This window comes from Dermochelys coriacea, chromosome 8 (assembly GCF_009764565.3).
Source record: "Dermochelys coriacea isolate rDerCor1 chromosome 8, rDerCor1.pri.v4, whole genome shotgun sequence".
NCBI lineage: Eukaryota > Metazoa > Chordata > Testudines > Dermochelyidae > Dermochelys > Dermochelys coriacea.
The window spans coordinates 96,066,163-96,083,983 of record NC_050075.1 but is presented as its reverse complement, the minus strand read 5'-3'; the positions used below and the strand labels follow the sequence as shown (position 1 = coordinate 96,083,983).

Here is a 17,821-nt window from a genome sequence, read left to right as displayed (position 1 = left end):
AGAAGCTGGGACTTGATGATGGGCAATGGATCACTTGATAACTGTCCTGTTCTGTTAATTCCCTCTGGAGCATCTGGCATTGGTCACTGTCGGAAGACAGGATACTAAGCTAGATGGGCTGTTGGTCTGACCCAGTAGAGCAATTTGTAAGACAGCAAAGGGTGAAGTTGAGTGCACTCTCGTCACCTTTCGGCCTCTCCATGCTAGTAGCCCTGGATTGTTTCTGCTCAGGTGTTCCTTGGCTGACCTGTCTCTGAGCTGGTGCCGCCAAATGCCTGAAACTGAGTGAGGAAGCCACCTGTCCTGTTAACTTAGGATTGTCACTGCACCTGTCACTGCTCCTCACAAGTCCCATTGGGACTTGGGCTCTGATGTGACTAAAGTGCTTATGAAATGTAACCCACTTTCCTCAGCCCTGTGGGGGGTCTGCTCAGGAATTAACAGCGCCTTAGATTGCGTTAACTCATCACTATAGGCCTCCTTCACTATGGGAGACCTGTAAAATGGAAGCTCTGGCTCCTCTGCCTGCAAGGGAGGTGTGAAGCTATGCTGGTAGATACCTGAGATCTGTGGGGCCTGGGTACCAAACCCACTGTTTCTGGGAGGAAGCAGAGGGAAAGGCCACCCCCCACCCATCCATTGGGGCAGCACCGCTCACTGCATTCATTGCTGGACCATTTTTGGGTGCCTGGACTCGCGTTTGAGCCCTGGGAGTTGGTGCTCTGAGGACCAGAGGAGCTGGCCTCGATACTGTTGCCCTGAGCACAGCTAGCATCAGTGCTTCTCTCTCCTGCCCTTTTCCAGGATTAAGCATGCTGCCTCGGCTGACCCAGAGTCCAGCACGCCGCATGTTACCCAAGGCATGTTAGAAAAGAACAGCAATCCCTGCAGGCACGCAGGTGTGCAGTGACTCCTTGGTGTGTACGGTGAATATTAAATCAATCTTGCACATGCTTGGGATTGCTGGCCTGAACCAGCCCAGGCTAGAACTTGGAGACGGTGGGCAGGGGACCCATCCCTCTTGCAGTGTGTTTTCTCCAGTGGTTTTAAATGTCTCCAGTACTATTGCAGTCCTTTTTAAAAATAACTGCTACGGAACTATCTACGTCTGAGTGTGTGCTTTGTTGGAAGCTTCTACCTCTTCTGATCACCCCGTTCATCACTCTACCCCTAGGTAGGGCAGGATCCTGTCTGCCAGCTGGATCTGTTCGTTTTGGGAGCATGGAACGGATAAAGGTGGAGACGTGTTGTGTCCCTCTTTAAAAGATTAAACTTTTTTAATAAATTCCTTGTAGGAAACTGGAGCAATAAGCAACTATCCCTTAATTCCTTTCTGTGTGGCTAAATAAATGTGAACGAGGCCAATTTAATGTGACAACTGAGGGATGACAAGTTTCTGTCTTCGTTATGTTAAAAAGTATACTTTATTTTTAAAGCCTAATTTCCAGTACTTAGACATTTTGCTGTAGCTCCTGATTCCTTCCTTCCTGGGGGGAAGGGGGGAGGGAGTCGGCCCCCACCACTGGCATGGTCTTAATTATAGCGCCTGTCTAGTTAACTGCTTGTCACTTCTCTTGCTCTTATTGTTCAGATTGAATAGTCGTTTATTAGTGTCATTATCTTTCCCTTCTTGAAGGGCAAGTAAACAAAAGCCTATCTTCTGAAAACTGATCAAAACCTTGGTTAGAATTAATTCTAACCAGGCAGGGAAAGGTGCATTTTCTACAGGTCTTCCTTGAGCCTCCAGCTTTTTAAAACATTGAGTAGGTAACTTGGAAGCGCCTTTACCCCTCTCCAAATTGCCTCGTTCATTTTCATCTCTCCTTGCTTTGCAGGATTTATCCCAGTGCTTGCATAGTATGTCAGCTAAGGCTTTCAGAAGACACTAGTGGTTTTAGAATGCCCCTTTAAAAGGGTCTGGTTTTTTTAGGGCTGTTGATTTAATAGCAGTTAACTCACATGATTAACTCAAAAAAATTAATCACAATTTTAAATGCACTGTTAAACAATAGAATACCAACTGAAAGTTATTAAATATTTTGGATGTTTTCCTACATTTTCATATATTTTATTCTGTGTTGTAATTGAAATCCAAGTGTATTATTTTGATGACAAATATTTGCACTGAAAATGATAAACAAAAGAAATAGTATTTTTCAATTCACCTTATACAAGTACTGTAGTGCAGTCTTTGTCGTGAAAGTGCAACTTATAAATGTAGATTTTTGTTACAAAACTGCACTCAAAAACAAAGCAATGTAAAACTTCAGAGCCTACAAGTCCACTCAGTCCTACTTCTTGCTCAGCCAATTGCTCAGACAGACAAATTTGTTTAGATTTTCAGGAGATAATGCTGCCCGCTTCTTGTTTATCTTGTCACCAGAAAGTGAGAACAGGCATTTGAATGGCACTTTTATAGCCAGCATTTCAAGGTATTTGCATGCCAGATATGCTAAACATCGTATGCCCCTTCATGCTTTGGCCACCATTCCAGAGGACATATTTCATGTTATAGAAGACTCAGATGATGACCCAGCACATGTTGTTCATTATAAGAACATTTCCGCTGCAGATTTGACAAAATGCAAAGAAGGTACCAATGTGAGATTTCTAAAGATAGCTACATCACTCGACCCAGAGTTTAAGAATCTGAAGTGCCTTCCAAAATCTGAGATGGACGAGGTATAGAGCATGCTTTCAGAAGTCTTAAAAGACCAACACTTTGATGTGGAAACTACAGAACCTGAACCACCAAAAAAGAAAATCAACCTTCTGCTAGTGGCACCTGACTCCAATGATGAAAACGAACACACGTCAGTCTGCACTGCTTTGGATCGTTATCGAGCAGAACCCATCAGCATGGATGCATGACCCCTGGAATGGTGGTGGAAGCATGAAGGGATATATGAATCTTTAATGCATCTGGTATGTAAATATCTTGTGACACTGGCTACAACAGTGCCATGTGAATGCCTGTTCTCACTTTCAGGTGACATTGTAAACGAGAAGCGGGTAGCATTATCGCCTGCAAATGTAAACAAACTCGTTTTGTCTGAGCGATTGGCTGAACAAGAAGTAGGACTGAGTGGACTTGCAGGCTCTAAACTTTTTACTTTGTTTTTATTTTTGAATGCAGGTTTTTTTGCACATAATTCTACGTTTGTAAGTTGCACTTTCATGATAAAGAGATTGGACTACAGTACTTGGATGAATTGAAAAATACAATTTTTTTACGGTGCAAATATTTATAATCAAAAATAAAGTTAGCACTGTACACTTTGTATTCTGTGTTGTAATTGAAATCAATATATTTGAAAATGTAGAAAACATACAAAAATATTTAAATAAATGGTATTCTATTATTTAACAGTGAGATTAATTGCAATTAATTTTTTTTAATCACTCAATAGCCCTAGGTGGGTTTTTTGTGGGTTTTTTTTTTTTGGTTTTTCTTCCCCAGAAGGTGCTGAGCCTCCCATGCTCTGAAAATCGGGCCTCTGTCTCAAGTTGGGCATCCAAAATCACTAGTCCATTTCTGAAAATCTTGGCCCTTTCCTCCAAAGCAAAGGGGCTATTGTGGGGCAAGCAGTTAAGACCCCTTCAATGAGTAAGCTGCTTGAAAGAAAACTAAATCAAGGCCAGAAAGAAGCACTAAATCCTCCTCTCCTTCTCCCCCCCCTGCCCTCCCCCAAAAAAATCTGGAGGAGGGAACTTTCCACCTGACTGTTTACCTTCATGTCTGAGCACCTGGCACAATGGGATGCCAATCCTGAATAGGGTCTCAAGTTATTTGTGTGTTACAACAGCAGCTAAAGTCTTAACGCCGAAAGTGTTTTGGTATGTGGAGTCGGGAAGAGGGGTGGGATGTGGTCCAAAGTTTGCTGTGCATATCCTGGGGTGCAATCATTCTGGGACCTCTGCACTGAAAGTCTTGCTATTACTTGGAACATAAAGATCTGAGCTTGGTCAAGTTTTCTCATATGTGATGTGGTTTTTAGATCCTTTATAACCAAGCATGCTGGACACCCGGTTAGTGGAAACACTTGCCACAGATGGCTTGGCTTGGCTCAGTGCTCATGTATCTTTCACAGGTTACCTTTATAAACACTGATTGCAAGGAATCTCTTCTACCCGCTCCTCCAAAGAAAACGGCAGTGCAGTTCGTTAGTCTCTTTCAAAAATATGAGCAGGGGCTGCTGCTGCTTCTTTCTTGCTGGGTTATTTTCACTTGGGACTCTCTCAACTTTTTATACTGGTCCGTAGATCACAAACAGTTCTCCTACCAGTCCCTCCACCACCCTGATGTTGCTCATGCCTTCCCTGGCAGAGATGAGTCTCTGAGTTGGAGAAACGCTGCTCTAAAGGCCAGCTTCTGACAGTCATTTGGGAGCTACAAGAAAGAATGTGGAAATGAGCTGAGCACTCTGTATTCCCCCAAACCAAGGCTCGCCAACTACTGAGTTGCGCATCTCCTGTGGGGCTGTAGTAATGTTGCTGTAGAACTCCATGGACTCATCACTTGTGCCTGAAGAATCTAAACTTCTCCAGTGAAGTGTGGCTGAATTTAAATACTGTGTGTACCCAGTAGTTTTGCCTTGTTCCTTGGCTCATTAAGAGAGAGCACTTTGCCTTAAAGGAAGCTACTCACTCGACTTTTTTTTTTTTTCATGCAGTCTCTGGATCTAGTCTTCATATAATGATCGCTCTCTTCCCAGTTGCCTCCTGTTGCTCTAATAAGGGTTAATACCCCTATCATATGGTGATCAGCTGACTCTAGTGGTGGAGTGCTATCTTACCACAAGCCTTTTCATTCTCGTTCTCTGGGGCCATACAGGACTGAGTATTATGTGTATGGAGGCAGCATATTCCCCACCTGTGTGAGGGGAGACACTGTCTCCATTGCTTAATAGTAATCTAGAGTCACTTTGTGACTCTAAATTGTGAACCTAAAGCCCCACGTACCATTCCAAATTTTTTTGTGGCCTACAGTGTTTTTCAAGGTCTGATTTCTGGTCACTTTAAGCCTGTGAAGGTGGGGTGTTGGGTTAATAAAAAACAGCTGTTCAAAGGCACAGTATTGGCCACGCCAGGCCCCCTCCACGCATCCCTCCAGCACCAGCCTGCTTCTTGAAATCACTTCCAAGATCATCTCATGAAAGCCGTTTTGGGTCACAAACATTGTATTGTAGGACAGGGCTTCAGACAACTCTCCAGCGTCTTCTTGGTTTATCTGGTATTTATCTGAACTTCACTATTACTTTCCTTCAAACCTCTCTCATCTCTTTAGGGCAGTGGTTCCCAAACTTTAACAACCTGTGAACCCCTTTCACTAAAATGTCAAGTCTCGCAAACCACCTCCTAAAAATGAATATTTCCAGGGATTTTCTCCTTTACCTGAGTATAAATTATAAAAGCAGTGATCTTGGAAATATAAAATTTGTTTTTATGACATGCTTATTACACACTATTTATAATTATTATTTACCATTACAGTATTTTTATTACATTATGCAAATGGCAACACTCTTCCAAGATCTCACTTTCATACCTTTGTATCACTTTGAATAACCTATTATAAGGGCTCCTATGTTTCATCTAGGAGTATCAGATGTGAAACAGCATGAAGGTATTTAAGAAGCCAACTTGGAGTTCCTCCTACACAAGCATTCAGGTCTTGAGCAGTCCAGGCAAACAACGCACAGTACAACAAAGCTTAAACTTGTTCTTCATAATAATTTAAAAACAACAGTAGCAGCCTGTTTAATTTTAAAAACAGCAAAAAAATATCCACCTCCCTTTCCGTTTCTTATGAGGAGTCTTGAAGTTTAAATCTCCTCATTGTGCTAGATATGCTTGTTTTGATCTGCTTAGCTCTTAGAAGTCCAGGGGTTCTGGGCTACTGGCCCCATGCTGCCCCAGGTCCCTAGGGACAGCTCTGTCCGCCATTAGGGAATTTTCCGCCGAGAACCCCCTGTAACCGTTTGCAAACCCCCAGGGATTCATGAACCCCAGTGTGGGAACCACTGCTTTAGGGAAACAGCTCATCCCAGGCTTTCTTGCCATTCATGCAACAATCTGTGTGGTGCCCTGCTTCTTCTCTTAGCGGTGTGGCAGCCCACGATGATCATTGGGGTGAGAATTGCAATTGAGTTTACAGATCTACAGCAGAAATGTTCTCTGCTGGTTTTTTCCACAACGCCATGGCAGGGGTAGAATGAATGTCTTGTGTATTTTCGTGGCATCGAACTTCTATCACAATGGAACTTTACTGGTTTGCCACTTAGCAGATCTTACCTTTGCTGAAAAGATGTGCTAGGATTTTACACAGATCACCATTTGCACATTGCTTTCTGCTGCAAACCTCAGTGTGCTGTAGTGTAGTTCTGCTCTGAAAAGAGGCCCTTGAGGTGGGTGTTCAGCGTTCACTATCCTTCAGTAAATCCCATATAAAACATAACTCCTAGCATAAACTAGGATGAGGGTGTTTTCTTTGGCCATCCTGTCACTAGTGCCAGTGATGCTACTCTGGTGCCCAGAAAAGCCAGCAACTCTCACATGTTCAATAATGTGGTACTAAACTCCGAATATGGTGTGACTGGCTTTCAGATTGAGTGGTCAGTAATTTGTACTGGACTTGATCCAATGCCCACTAAAATCAGTGGGAATCTTTCCATTAAAAGCAGGGTCTGATACAAAGTCCATCACCAGGATAACAGATGTGAGCACAGAGCAAACAAGCTGGTACTCTAATTTCTAATTTAAGCGCTCTTTTGGTGATACATAATTTTGGAGCATAATGGCTCGTGATGGGTAACTGTTATCAACTGGTGTGAAGAGCAGCCCGAGGAGGATATTTGCAGTGCACAATAAGTTGCCTTGGTCCTACAAATCCAAGGAATAATGCTGTGTTCTTGAACACTATTTCCCAGCATGTTATCTAGTAACTAACTTACATATATGCAGATAGCAGTACCCTGTAATGAGTGAAGCTCCTTCCAGTGAACAAAAGCCTCATTCGTAGTCCCAGGGAGTTCTGGTGAATCCTGCACTTGGAGTTCTTCAGGGGCATGGCATGTTCTTTTGGAGGAATTGTTCTCCCTAGACCAGTGCTACTCAAAGTGGTGGTCCACGAACCGGTGCTGGTCCGCGAGCCATCAGCTGCAGGTCTGCACGCACATTGGGGGGGAAAAAAATTGCCGGTCCCGCACATCAGATAGCTTGAGAAGCACTGCCCTAGACCACAGAGCAGCCTGGCTCTTGCAGCAAGATCCTGATGACATTGATACAAGATTGGTGACGTGCATGAAAGTTTCATGGGTCATTGCTTCTTTTTTGGCTCCTTGAGCTATTAGCTGCACAACAAGACTTAATCAGACCTTGGATTTAATGTGTGTGTGTGTGTGTGTGTGTGTGTGTGTGTGACTGACTGACTGACTGACTGACTCAGCCCCAGCAGTCTTCCTATTTGGGGAGGAGGGCACCGTTATTTTAGAGAGAGGGTTTATATTTGAGGATTTGCCAGTTGAGTGTATGTATCCCTCTAATCCAGGGGTTCTCAAACGGGGGGTTGTGACCTCTCGGGGTTACAAGGTTGTTACATGGGGGTCATGAGCTTCGGCTCCATGCAGCTGACAGCTGTGAGCCCCCATTAAATTAAATTACTCCCCCCCATTTTTAATTTATAAGGGAGGGGGGTCAGACTCAGAGGCTTGCTGTGTGAAAGGAGTCCCCAATACAAAAAGTTTGAAAACCATTGCTCTAATCTGTCTCTCGAGCACCAGAACCATTAGCAGAAAGTATTTGAGGGTTGGACCAGATAAACCTCTGAAAATGTAGTAGCCCTGAATTATGAAATACTTTAGGGGTAAGAATAGTATGGTGGGAAGTATGACGCATATGTTTAGATATTGCCACATTCTGCCTATATATGTGTGCGTACGCACCCATACGCACGCACACGTAGGCAGAATGTGGCAATTCAATAACCAGAAGTCTCACTGCAAGCCATGTCACCTGAGTGGTGCATTCGGGGATATCTTCAGTGAGCCAGGAAGTAGGGGGAAGAGCTATGCCCCACTTATGTGCTGTTCTCCTGTTCCCACACTACTACCCTTCTGCTCTCTTCCTGCTTTCCCCAGTACACCTTCAGTGGGCTCTTTTCTCATGTACCTTCTGCTGCACTGGTGGAGAAAGCGCGCAGCGGCAGGAGTCAGAAAAGTCACATTCATTCCCCCAAGCAGGGCATGGTGATGGCTGTGCGCAGTAGCCTAGTTAGTGCAGTGATGGGAGGGACTTGTTATGTCTCTCCCAGGCAGAAACAAACTGCCTGCCCCTGAAATCAGCTGCTGCTTTCTTTCCCCAATTCACTTGCACGCATGGTGGCATGTTCTAAATCTGAATCCCATTGGTCTCGTGTATGTGTCTCGCTCTCTCTCTCTCTGTGTCTTGCATCTTGTAGGCTTCCAGGTTAGCAACTTCATTCTTTAAATGAAAAAGAGGCTGTGTTCTATGCACACTTTGCTTCCCCCTGTAAGGGACAAACCTGCTGGCGTTCAAGGAAAAGCCAGCTCAAGGTTTGCAGTAGCTGTGAGGTATAAAAATCCAACCACCAGAAGACTAGGTTCAAATGGAGCTATGTTGATCTGTTAAGGCCCAAAAAGCAAAATAATCTTTCGGGAGATGTGGAGGAGAGGGAGATCTTATTTGTAACTGTAAATATCTGAGGCTTTTAGGGGGAGGGGTTGAAACCCAGACGCTAGATAGTTTTAGGATGGGGCAGTAGGGTGACCAGACAGCAAATGTGAAAAATCGGGACGGGGGTGGGGGGTAATAGGGGGAGCCTATTTAAGAAAAAGACCCAAAAATCGTGACTGTCTCTAGAAAATTGGGACATCTGGTCATCCTATGAGGCGGTCATTTGAAAATCTGTATGTTGCAATTACGTTCCAGGGTATGACTTGCCTAAAGAATAGCTTTCTCCATACAAGTCTAAGGCTGAGTCCATCCAAACCAAAACAAGAGGATTATAAATGATCAAGTAGCAAACTTCAATCTGTATAAACGTTCTGCTCACCAAAGCAGAGCCAAGGTAACTGCTGAGTTTACCTTGCAGGCAGCAGTTCACAGAAGCCCCCAGAAGTTTGTGGCCAGAATTTTCAAAGTTGAGGGCCTAACATTCAGTAGCTGGCTCAATATTTAGGCACTTAAATACATGGGTTAGAGTTTTCAAGCTCAAGAGCATAAAGTGAGGCACTGGAATAAGTGGCCTGACTCTTTCTTGTTCTTCTTCCAAAGGCTCTGAGCACCCATGACTTGCACTGATTTCAAAAGGGTGCTGTGGGTACTCATCATCGCTGACAATCAGGCTACTTATTCCTATACCTAACTTTAGGCAACTGAGTTTGAAAAGCCTGACCTAGATTCTCTTCAAAAAGCTCTTGAGTCTGGAAATCTCCCATGACCCGGCTGGTTGAGATTCCCAATGCTTCCTGCTTCAGAAGGACCAGAAATAAAGCAAGAACGACCTGTCTCGTGGCTTTTTTTTTTTTTTTTTTTTTTTGGGTGGAACTTTTTGCTTCTGGCACTGGCTGCGTGCCAGGACTACAGAATGACCAATGGGACTTGAGGGCAGGGGGGAATGTGAACTGAAGTTTGGGAGGGTTTTGAACCTCGGCGTCTGGAACCTGAGCTTCCATTCTGCCGGTCTCTAAACGTCATAAAATGTTTAATAAATAGTGTGGCCACCGAGATGATCTTGTATTTTCTGTTGCAATGGCATCCAGCTTCCCTACTCACCATTGGAATAATCCTGCAGACTGCCGGGGCTCTGTGGCTACTCATAAACCTTGTCCTGTGCAGCATGCTGTAATTTAATCAGAGGTATTCTTCTTTCCTGGCACAGCAGATAATGCCATGTGACTGTGGATTGCATAGATGTCAGAAACAGAGGCGTTGTCAAGCAGGAGTAGGCCATTGGTCCTCCGCATGGTGTCATACTTCTGGCTGTAGCCAATACCAAAGGCATAAATTCTCCATAATATAACTGGCCAGGCCAATGCTATATCAGTGTGAGAGTTAGTGTGGGATGAGGAAATTCATTCTTAAACCCATAGGTACCATCAGTTTATTTCCTATAGGTCTAGCAAAACAAAGAGCCCATCAAAAGGAGGGGGCTCCGCAGAGATGCATACTGCTTACTCACCATCACAGATCTTGAACCACTATTGGCTGGTTTGTAACTTTAAGGCTGACTTCTAAAAATAGTCTTCTGGCATGTTGCCAGCATGGGGAGGTTGGGAAGTCACAAAATGGACTAGCAGTTTTGATTTTAAAAAGACTCCGCAAGAGTTAATGAAAACGGAGCTCCTCCTGGCATGTAACACTTATGGCCTGTGAATTCCACAGAATGCAGCGATCCTGCAGTGCTCTGTGGCTGTGGAGGACCCAGAATCCAGTTCATGGGTGACAGAGTGATATTTTAATACAAATGTACTTGACGCACGTAATCTCTAACCTGAGAATTGAACCATTTCTGGAACGTCGTATAACAGTAGCTATGGAAACAGAGCTCTCCTATTAGACAAGCAGGAAGGAGGATAAAGCTGCTTTGAGAGACTGCACTGTGTTCAGCTGTGCCAAACCCAAAAGGACAGGGACATTTCAACAGCAAAGGCTTAATTTTGAAAACAAAATCATTTAGATGTTGCCTGCAGACCGTATGAAAGAAGCTGCTGCAGCACGGACTTTGCATAGAGAGATGCTGCTCGCTCAGAAAGAGGAAGAAAGTTCAGGAACAAAATCTAGACGGGTGTCTGGTCAGTTACTCATCAGAGGTCAAGTTCATCCCTGGTGTAACTTCACTGATCTAAAAGGACAAAGCGCGGTTATCCAATCAGTTTAAAAAATGACTTTTCCCCAGCTGTTTTTTTGTGCCTTTACAATTACAGCTTCCATTTTTTTAGATTGTTTGTTTGTTTGTTTTTTGGTGGGTTTTTTTCCCCTCCCCTGTTGCTTTGTGAAAGACTCTTAAACAGGGAAAACTAACTTTACAGGGGAAGCTATGAAACTGGGTAGGTACAAACTACTGTGCATCCACAAAGCAAACTAAAATAAATATGCTTCTCCCCCCCCCCCAAACTTTTTATTTATTTATTAGGTTAGTGTCCCTTTACTTGGAGTTGCAGTCAGGAACAAATTTGGCTTTGAGTCCGAGACGTTCAATTTGCATAAAGCCAAAGCAGCCAGACAAATGGAGAAGTAGACAGGTCCAGATCTATGGATAATCTGGCTAGTAAAACACTGAGTTCTGAGAAGTAGATTAGTGTGTTGCTATTTTCTCTTTTATTTATTAAAGATGTGGAATGTATCCTGTTTCAAAGAGCCCAAGGCTCAAATATGGTACATAGTAAGTGGAATAAACTACTGCAGGAGCTGCTGTTCCTATCAGTCTGACTGTAGACAGGCATGGCAATGTAGGGTCTGTATTTGATCTGATAGTGTTCAGAGAGTACTAGAGTGGCCAGCCCTGCAAACAGGCTGTGATCTGAAAGCCATGCTGTGCTCTTTCTGATTTAAAAGCAGGCTGGTGGAAAATTTTCCATCTAAACTGTTCGTTTTTAACAGAAAATTGGGTCTTTGAATAAATGATTTTTTTCTTTTGAAAAGTGTCAGCTTTCTGTGGAGAATTTATATTTCATGCTATACTGAAAACTGAAATATTTTGATTTAAAAATGGCATTGTGGTGCTTCATGGGAGTTGTAGTCCCAGCTGCCTTATGCTCCCATTCTCTTTCGTGGGATAAACTCTCCGGCTGGACTATACCTTCCACAATGCACTACTTTCTCTGTTCTTGGTGAGGGGAGGAAGTTTGTCAGGAGCCCCTGGCCCTGGCCTACCACAGGACTACAGCAGCCACAAGGTGCCATTTGAATCAAAATATTTCGGTTTTCATTGTTGAGATTTTCCAAGGGAAAAAAGAGTATTTTCTGCCCAGCACTATTTCCAATTCCTGCCTGGTAGCTAGAGGTGAGCCAGAACCAAAACCTCCCCAGTCACCACTGCACCCCAAAGTATGGGTCCAGACCCAGTTTGTGGCTTGGCTTGGCCCCATCTCCAGGAGTGAAGATTCATTTGGAACTTGGCTGACAATTCTGCCCACCCAGGCTGCAAGCTCTTTGGGGCTGAGCACCAAGTGGCCCCTTTCCTGGTGCTATATAGATGATAGATAATCATGTCCAAGGCAGAACCGAATGCTGCTCACTCTCCCTATCTGGGCTGGTTCTGCTGTGCTAACCAGAAAGGAGAAATGGCTTTTTTTTTTTTTGCCAGTCAGGTAAGTGATACACGTGTAAGAAGGTGCCACTTTTACATAGGCGTTCTTCTGATAACAGCCATAACAGCTTTGGGAGGGATTTTAATGAGTTAGATGCTCAGTTCCATGAAATTTCAGTGGTGGTGGGAAATTGGGGCTTGCCAGCCTGGGCCTCCTTCGACACTCCCTATCTTTGCATTCTAGCTGAGCAAAGTGTGGTTCTCTCCTCCCCCGCGAGGCTAATGGGAAAAGGGAATCTTGCTTTTTAAAAAAAATATTTTTTTTAACCTGGACTGTTGCATGTGTTCCTGCTGTGGCTCCCCCCAAATGCTTTATAATAGGGGGTTATTTCTTAGCCCCAAGCCTTGCAAGCTGACAGCATGGGGCCTTTCCAGCCCTGAGCCTTAAGGGGGCAAGCAGATGCTGCTTCTATCAACGGGGTGTGGGAGAGTCCCTCTCTCCAAAGCACCTCACCTGAGGAGGCCATGAGCCCTTCCTGCCCCTTTGCACACCTGTATGGGGCTGTGGCCTGGGACAGGCTGCAGCCAGGCCCCTGCTTGCTGCCACAGGAGCTGAGTTCCAGTGTGTTCTGCTCAATAGGGCTCCGGGTCTGCACTGCCCGCTGGGGACCTGGCCAATCCAGCACTGGGCATGGAGAGCGGGGAGCGGTATCGCAATCCCACCGAGGTGCAGATGAGCCAGCTGGTGCTGTCGTGCCACACAAACCATCGCGGCGAGCTGAGCATCGGGCAGCTGCTGAAGTGGATTGACACCACAGCCTGCCTCTCTGGTAAGCGGAGCTGCGCCGCCGAGTTTGGCCGCCCACCAGGAGCTACGCCCTAAGGCTGCCAGCTTTCTAATTTCTGAAAACTGGATGCTGCAGCAGGAGAGCCGGAACCTCCCCCCACCCCACTTCTTTCCTCGAGGCTCCGCCCCTTCCCCAAGGCCCTGCCCCCATGACTCACTGCTCTCTCCCCTCCCCCTTCCTCCTCGCTGGATCCCTTCCCCCCACCAGCTGGGCTTCCTCTGCTCCAGGGCTAGGACAGGAGCCTGCCTGCCCACGAGATGCAGGTAGGAGGTGCCCTCAGCTGAGCAGGGGCGTTGATGACCCAGCCCCTCCTCCCTTGACCCCCAGACCTATGGTAGCTGGACTTTTGGTGTCCAGTCAGTACATGCGATCGGACACCGTGTACTGGGCCCTTTTCAACTGGACATCTGGCAACGCTGGGCTAGCTCGGGGCTTCAGGGCTGCTTGTAAGGTAGGCCAGGCCGGTTCTGATTCAAACCACGTTTTGTGCAGTGCCCGACTCTTGTTTTCTTTCACTCGCCTCCGTTCTCCATAGAACTCGCCTGCCTTCCTGTTGGCCACGAAATCAGCTGATGTACCCCCTCGTTTCTCTACAGAGACTAGAGAACAATTATGGCCCTGAATAAAGGATATAACCTTTTAATAACTTGTCACAGATTTCTATTCCCAGGTACCTCAACTGTCATCTGTTCAGTGCTTGGTCTGAACATCTGTGGGACACCACCATGGTACCATCTCCATGGCTTGTCTTCAAATGAGTCGTGGGGTCCCCCATTCTGGGGGATCTTCCCTCCCCCCCCCAGCTCCCTCTCCTCTCTACCCATCTGATGAGGTCATAAGAGCTCAAACTATCGGGATGGAAGTTGTTGTGGACAGGATACTTCTGAAAAGGGATAGCGTAAAATATAATAGAGAGCTAAAAGTACAACCTTTGTTACAGGAGTTTCATCTGATCAAGTATTAACAGAGGAAAAGTGGCCTATAAAGAGAATATGTAGGAACAGCATTGGTAAAAACTAGCTAACAGATGTGTTCCTGCTATTAAAAGGTCCAGTCCCTTTCCTGGCTAATACAGGAGTGTGCTTGTCAAGCAGACTGTAGTGGCTCAAGAGCATGAGTGCCAACCTCAGAGCAGACTCCTGGTCTAACCACTAGGCAAGACTGCCTGCACCCCAATCCTATGACACCAATTCAGCAAAACGGTTAAGGGTGTGCCATTGAAACCAGGGGACTTGTTCTTAAAGTTTAGCACATGATAGTAGTGCTTTGGTGGTGAGGGATGGGATTACTCTCATCTGCTGAAGTGTTTTGCTGAACTGGGGCCAAGGGGAGGACACTAAACTAGATGAACCAATAACCTTGTCAGGTACAGCAGTTCTGTCCCAGTAGAACAGGGTAATGTATACGAGTGTGTTCAGACTATGGGACATATGGTTGACAAGTTCTGTTAACTTAACATGACAACAAAGGGGGAAAACAAACAGGAAAACTTAAATGTGGAGGGGAAGCAAATAAAAGGGGATGACTGATCTAGTCCTTAAATGAAATGGTTTTCAAATTACTGGGGGTTCAAATATGAAGGTGATTTGGGGTGCAATTCAGAACAAAGCATCAGTGAGATGGTCAGGGAAATCCTGGCAAACCGCTCTCACGGGAGTTCCCCAGAAACCGAAGAAGTGAGATCCCAGTAGGATTAGCACGGAAGAGGATCCTGCTTCTTAAGAGGTGGATGGGTAGATCCGAGAGCTCTCCCAAAGATAACACAATTGTGCAATCTACCGTAATGAAACTCTGCTCTAGGATTAAGAATCCGATGCCACAGTTTTAGAGTTCTTCCTTGTGGTCTGGGAAGTGGGTCTGTGGAAGGCTCTTATGAAGTGGTCCACAGAAGGAAAAGATTGGAGAACCCCCTCTTAAAAAATGTAACGCTGGCAGGGCCGAAATGGTGACATTGTCTCCCTGTGTGTATGAGAGACTCAGATGTAATAGTCCTGTAGATTAGCTGTCTGCAGTGTCCAGCTGTAGGTGCTGTCACAGCATGGTGTTCATGCAGCGCTTGCTAAGGCTGTGTCGCCACTCATCTTGCAGTACCATGTTTTCAAGGGTTATCTGTTACATACAGCATAGCTACCAAACTCACCATCCGTTTTGGTCAATTTTGCAGTCATAGGATTTTTAAAATCGTAATTTCATGATTTCAGCTATTTAAATCTGAAATGTCACGCTGTTGTAATTGTAGGCGTCCTGAACCAAAAAGGAGTTTGGGCGGGGGTGGGTGTGTGTGTGTGTGTGTGTGTGTGTGTGTGTGTGTGTGTGTGTGTGTGTGGGGAGTGGTCGCAAGATTATTGTGTGGGGGAGTTGCAGCATTGCTACCTTTACTTCTGTGCTGCTGCTAGCGCCGGTGCTGCCTTCAGAGATGGGCAGCTGGAGAGCAGGGGCTGTTGGCTGAGAGCCCAGCTCTGAAGGCAGAGCCACTGCCAGCAGCAGTGCAGAAGTAAGGATGGCATGGTATAGTATTGCCACCCTTGCTACTGCATTGCTAACTGCAGAGCTGGGCGCCCATCCAACAGCTGCTGCTTTCCAGCTGCCTGGCTCTGAAGGCAGTGCGGAAGTCAGGGTGGCAGTTCCCCAACCCCCTCCCCCCCACATAACTTTGTGATGCCCCCATGCAACTCCCTTTTGGGTCAGAACCCCCAATTTGAGAAACGCTGGTCTCCCCTGTGAAATCTGTGTAGTGTAGGGTAAAAACACACAAAAGACCAGATTTCATAGGGGGAGACCAGACTTCAGTCCATGATGTGTTTTTCATGGCGGTCAATTTGGTAGGACCCTAAGCATAGCTTCTAGCTGAAACTTGGGATTGCACTTCCAAGAAAGCTTTAGAGGGAGGATGGGCCAGTGATTAGGGAAATAGGCTAGGACTTGGAAGTCCCAGGTTCAATTCACTGTTCTGCCACAGACTTTCCATGTGACCTTAGGCAAGTCACTTAATCTTTTGGTGCTTCAGTTCCCCATTTGTAAAAATGGGGATAATGGCACTTCCCTACCTCACAAGGGTGTTTTGAGGCTAAATACACTCATGTTTGTGAAGCTCTTTAAGGTCTGCTGACAAAAAGCACCATATAAGAGGTAGGTATTATTTTTATAGAACCCACGCTCTTGGAGATCTTCTAGCCACAGGAGATAACTAGGCAGTTCCAAGGTATAGCTAGGATGTATTTAAAATATAAACTACCCACCAATCGCTTACAAGATAAATAGACATCCTGGCAACAGACAAGAATGTGGAAGGAGACTTGAGGACGCACTGATACAATTTTTAAAAAATCTAATCTAATTTATCTCTGTTTAGTAGAGTGTACAGTTGGTTTAACTGTTTACAATATGTTTGACAGTTTTAGGGGGAAAATCAGCTAAGAAAACTGCTCCATTAATTTGATCAGTTAGTGTACTGGGATCAGTATGTCTGTTGACTGGAAAGATCAGACAGGTAATCTGTCTGCTGGCCAATGTTAAACACATACAGCCTTTGATTAAGGGAAGTGCAAATGGGCATCTTCTCCATGTAACCTGTGGTGACCCTCAACATAAAGGGAATCTTGTGTCTTACACACACTGGACAACGTGGATCTGCAGAGACGAGAGTTCATTATGTCTGTTCTGTTCTTGCAACTCTAGTTGCAGACTTTGAACAAGTCCACTTATTTGGTGCACTGATTGTCTGAAGGTAACAGATGTGGTTTGTTCTCCTTTTTAGCCGAGAGACATGCTGGCTGCCCCTGCGTCACGGCTTCTGTGGATGATATCTATTTTGAGCACACGATTAGGTAAATGCCTTGCTTTCCTCTCTTGCAGTTTGCTGGCTTTGAAAAAAGTTTCTTCTTCTGCATGCAGTAAATATGGAGAAGCTGGAGTTTGTACACCATGTTAATTATCCCTTCTGTTTTGGACAAATAAACCACACCCCCTCAACCCAGTCCAGAGGGAAGGGAATGTAAGACACAGTGGCTCTGAACTCAGAATCTGAGATGGACCCTGCAATATACCTACATGTTAAGGACTAGAATCCCCCGGGGATCTGACAATGAACAACCTCATGTTACTTATTTAATAATATTGATGTTTAGTTCATTTGGGAGGCTCTTGCTTGGTTATCCTCCTGGTTTTTCCTCATAGTCTAGCTGCTCTTTTATTTGTTCAAGCAGCCCCCATTGATTAAGGGTATATCTACACTGCCAGAAACTCACCTCAGTACCCGTGGCAGTGAGTCTTAGTGCCAGCTCAACTGACTTGTGCTTATGCCATGGAGCTAAAAATAGCAATGTAGATGTTCCCACTTGGGCTGGAGCCTGGGCTCTGAGACTCATCCCCCACACAGGGTTGCAGAGCCCAGGCTCTCGCCTGAGCAGGAATGTTTAACAGTGGTAATTTTAGCCTCACTGCAGGAGCCCGAGTCACTTGACCCTGGCTTTGAGCCTTGCTGCTGCAGGGATGGCTTTTTTTGTTTGCATTTTGCGGTGTAGATGTAGTGTTTATAGCCCAGAAGACAAGGCTGTCTGTAAATACCTCTGTAGCACCTTTTCATTCAAGGATCTCCAGTCCCTTGATAACCATTAAGTAAACCCGACAATATGCTAGGAAGAGTAGGTAAGGAGATATAGGGATCATTGCTTCACCCGCAGCTGAAATGCAGCCACCTCTG

At 45.3% G+C, this 17,821-nt stretch overlaps 1 protein-coding gene across 6 annotated transcripts in view; it reads left to right on the top strand.

Moving 5' to 3' along the window:
• The window catches only part of ACOT11 (acyl-CoA thioesterase 11), a 118,679-nt gene that overhangs the window by 60,696 nt on the left and 40,162 nt on the right, over positions 1 to 17,821 (top strand). For all 6 annotated transcript variants that reach the window (XM_043520537.1, XM_038414612.2, XM_038414611.2 and 3 more), the window contains 2 exons: positions 12,912 to 13,101; positions 16,877 to 16,946. In XM_043520537.1, the coding sequence (XP_043376472.1) occupies positions 12,912 to 13,101; positions 16,877 to 16,946 (260 nt within the window). The remainder of the gene's footprint in view (positions 1 to 12,911; positions 13,102 to 16,876; positions 16,947 to 17,821) is intronic.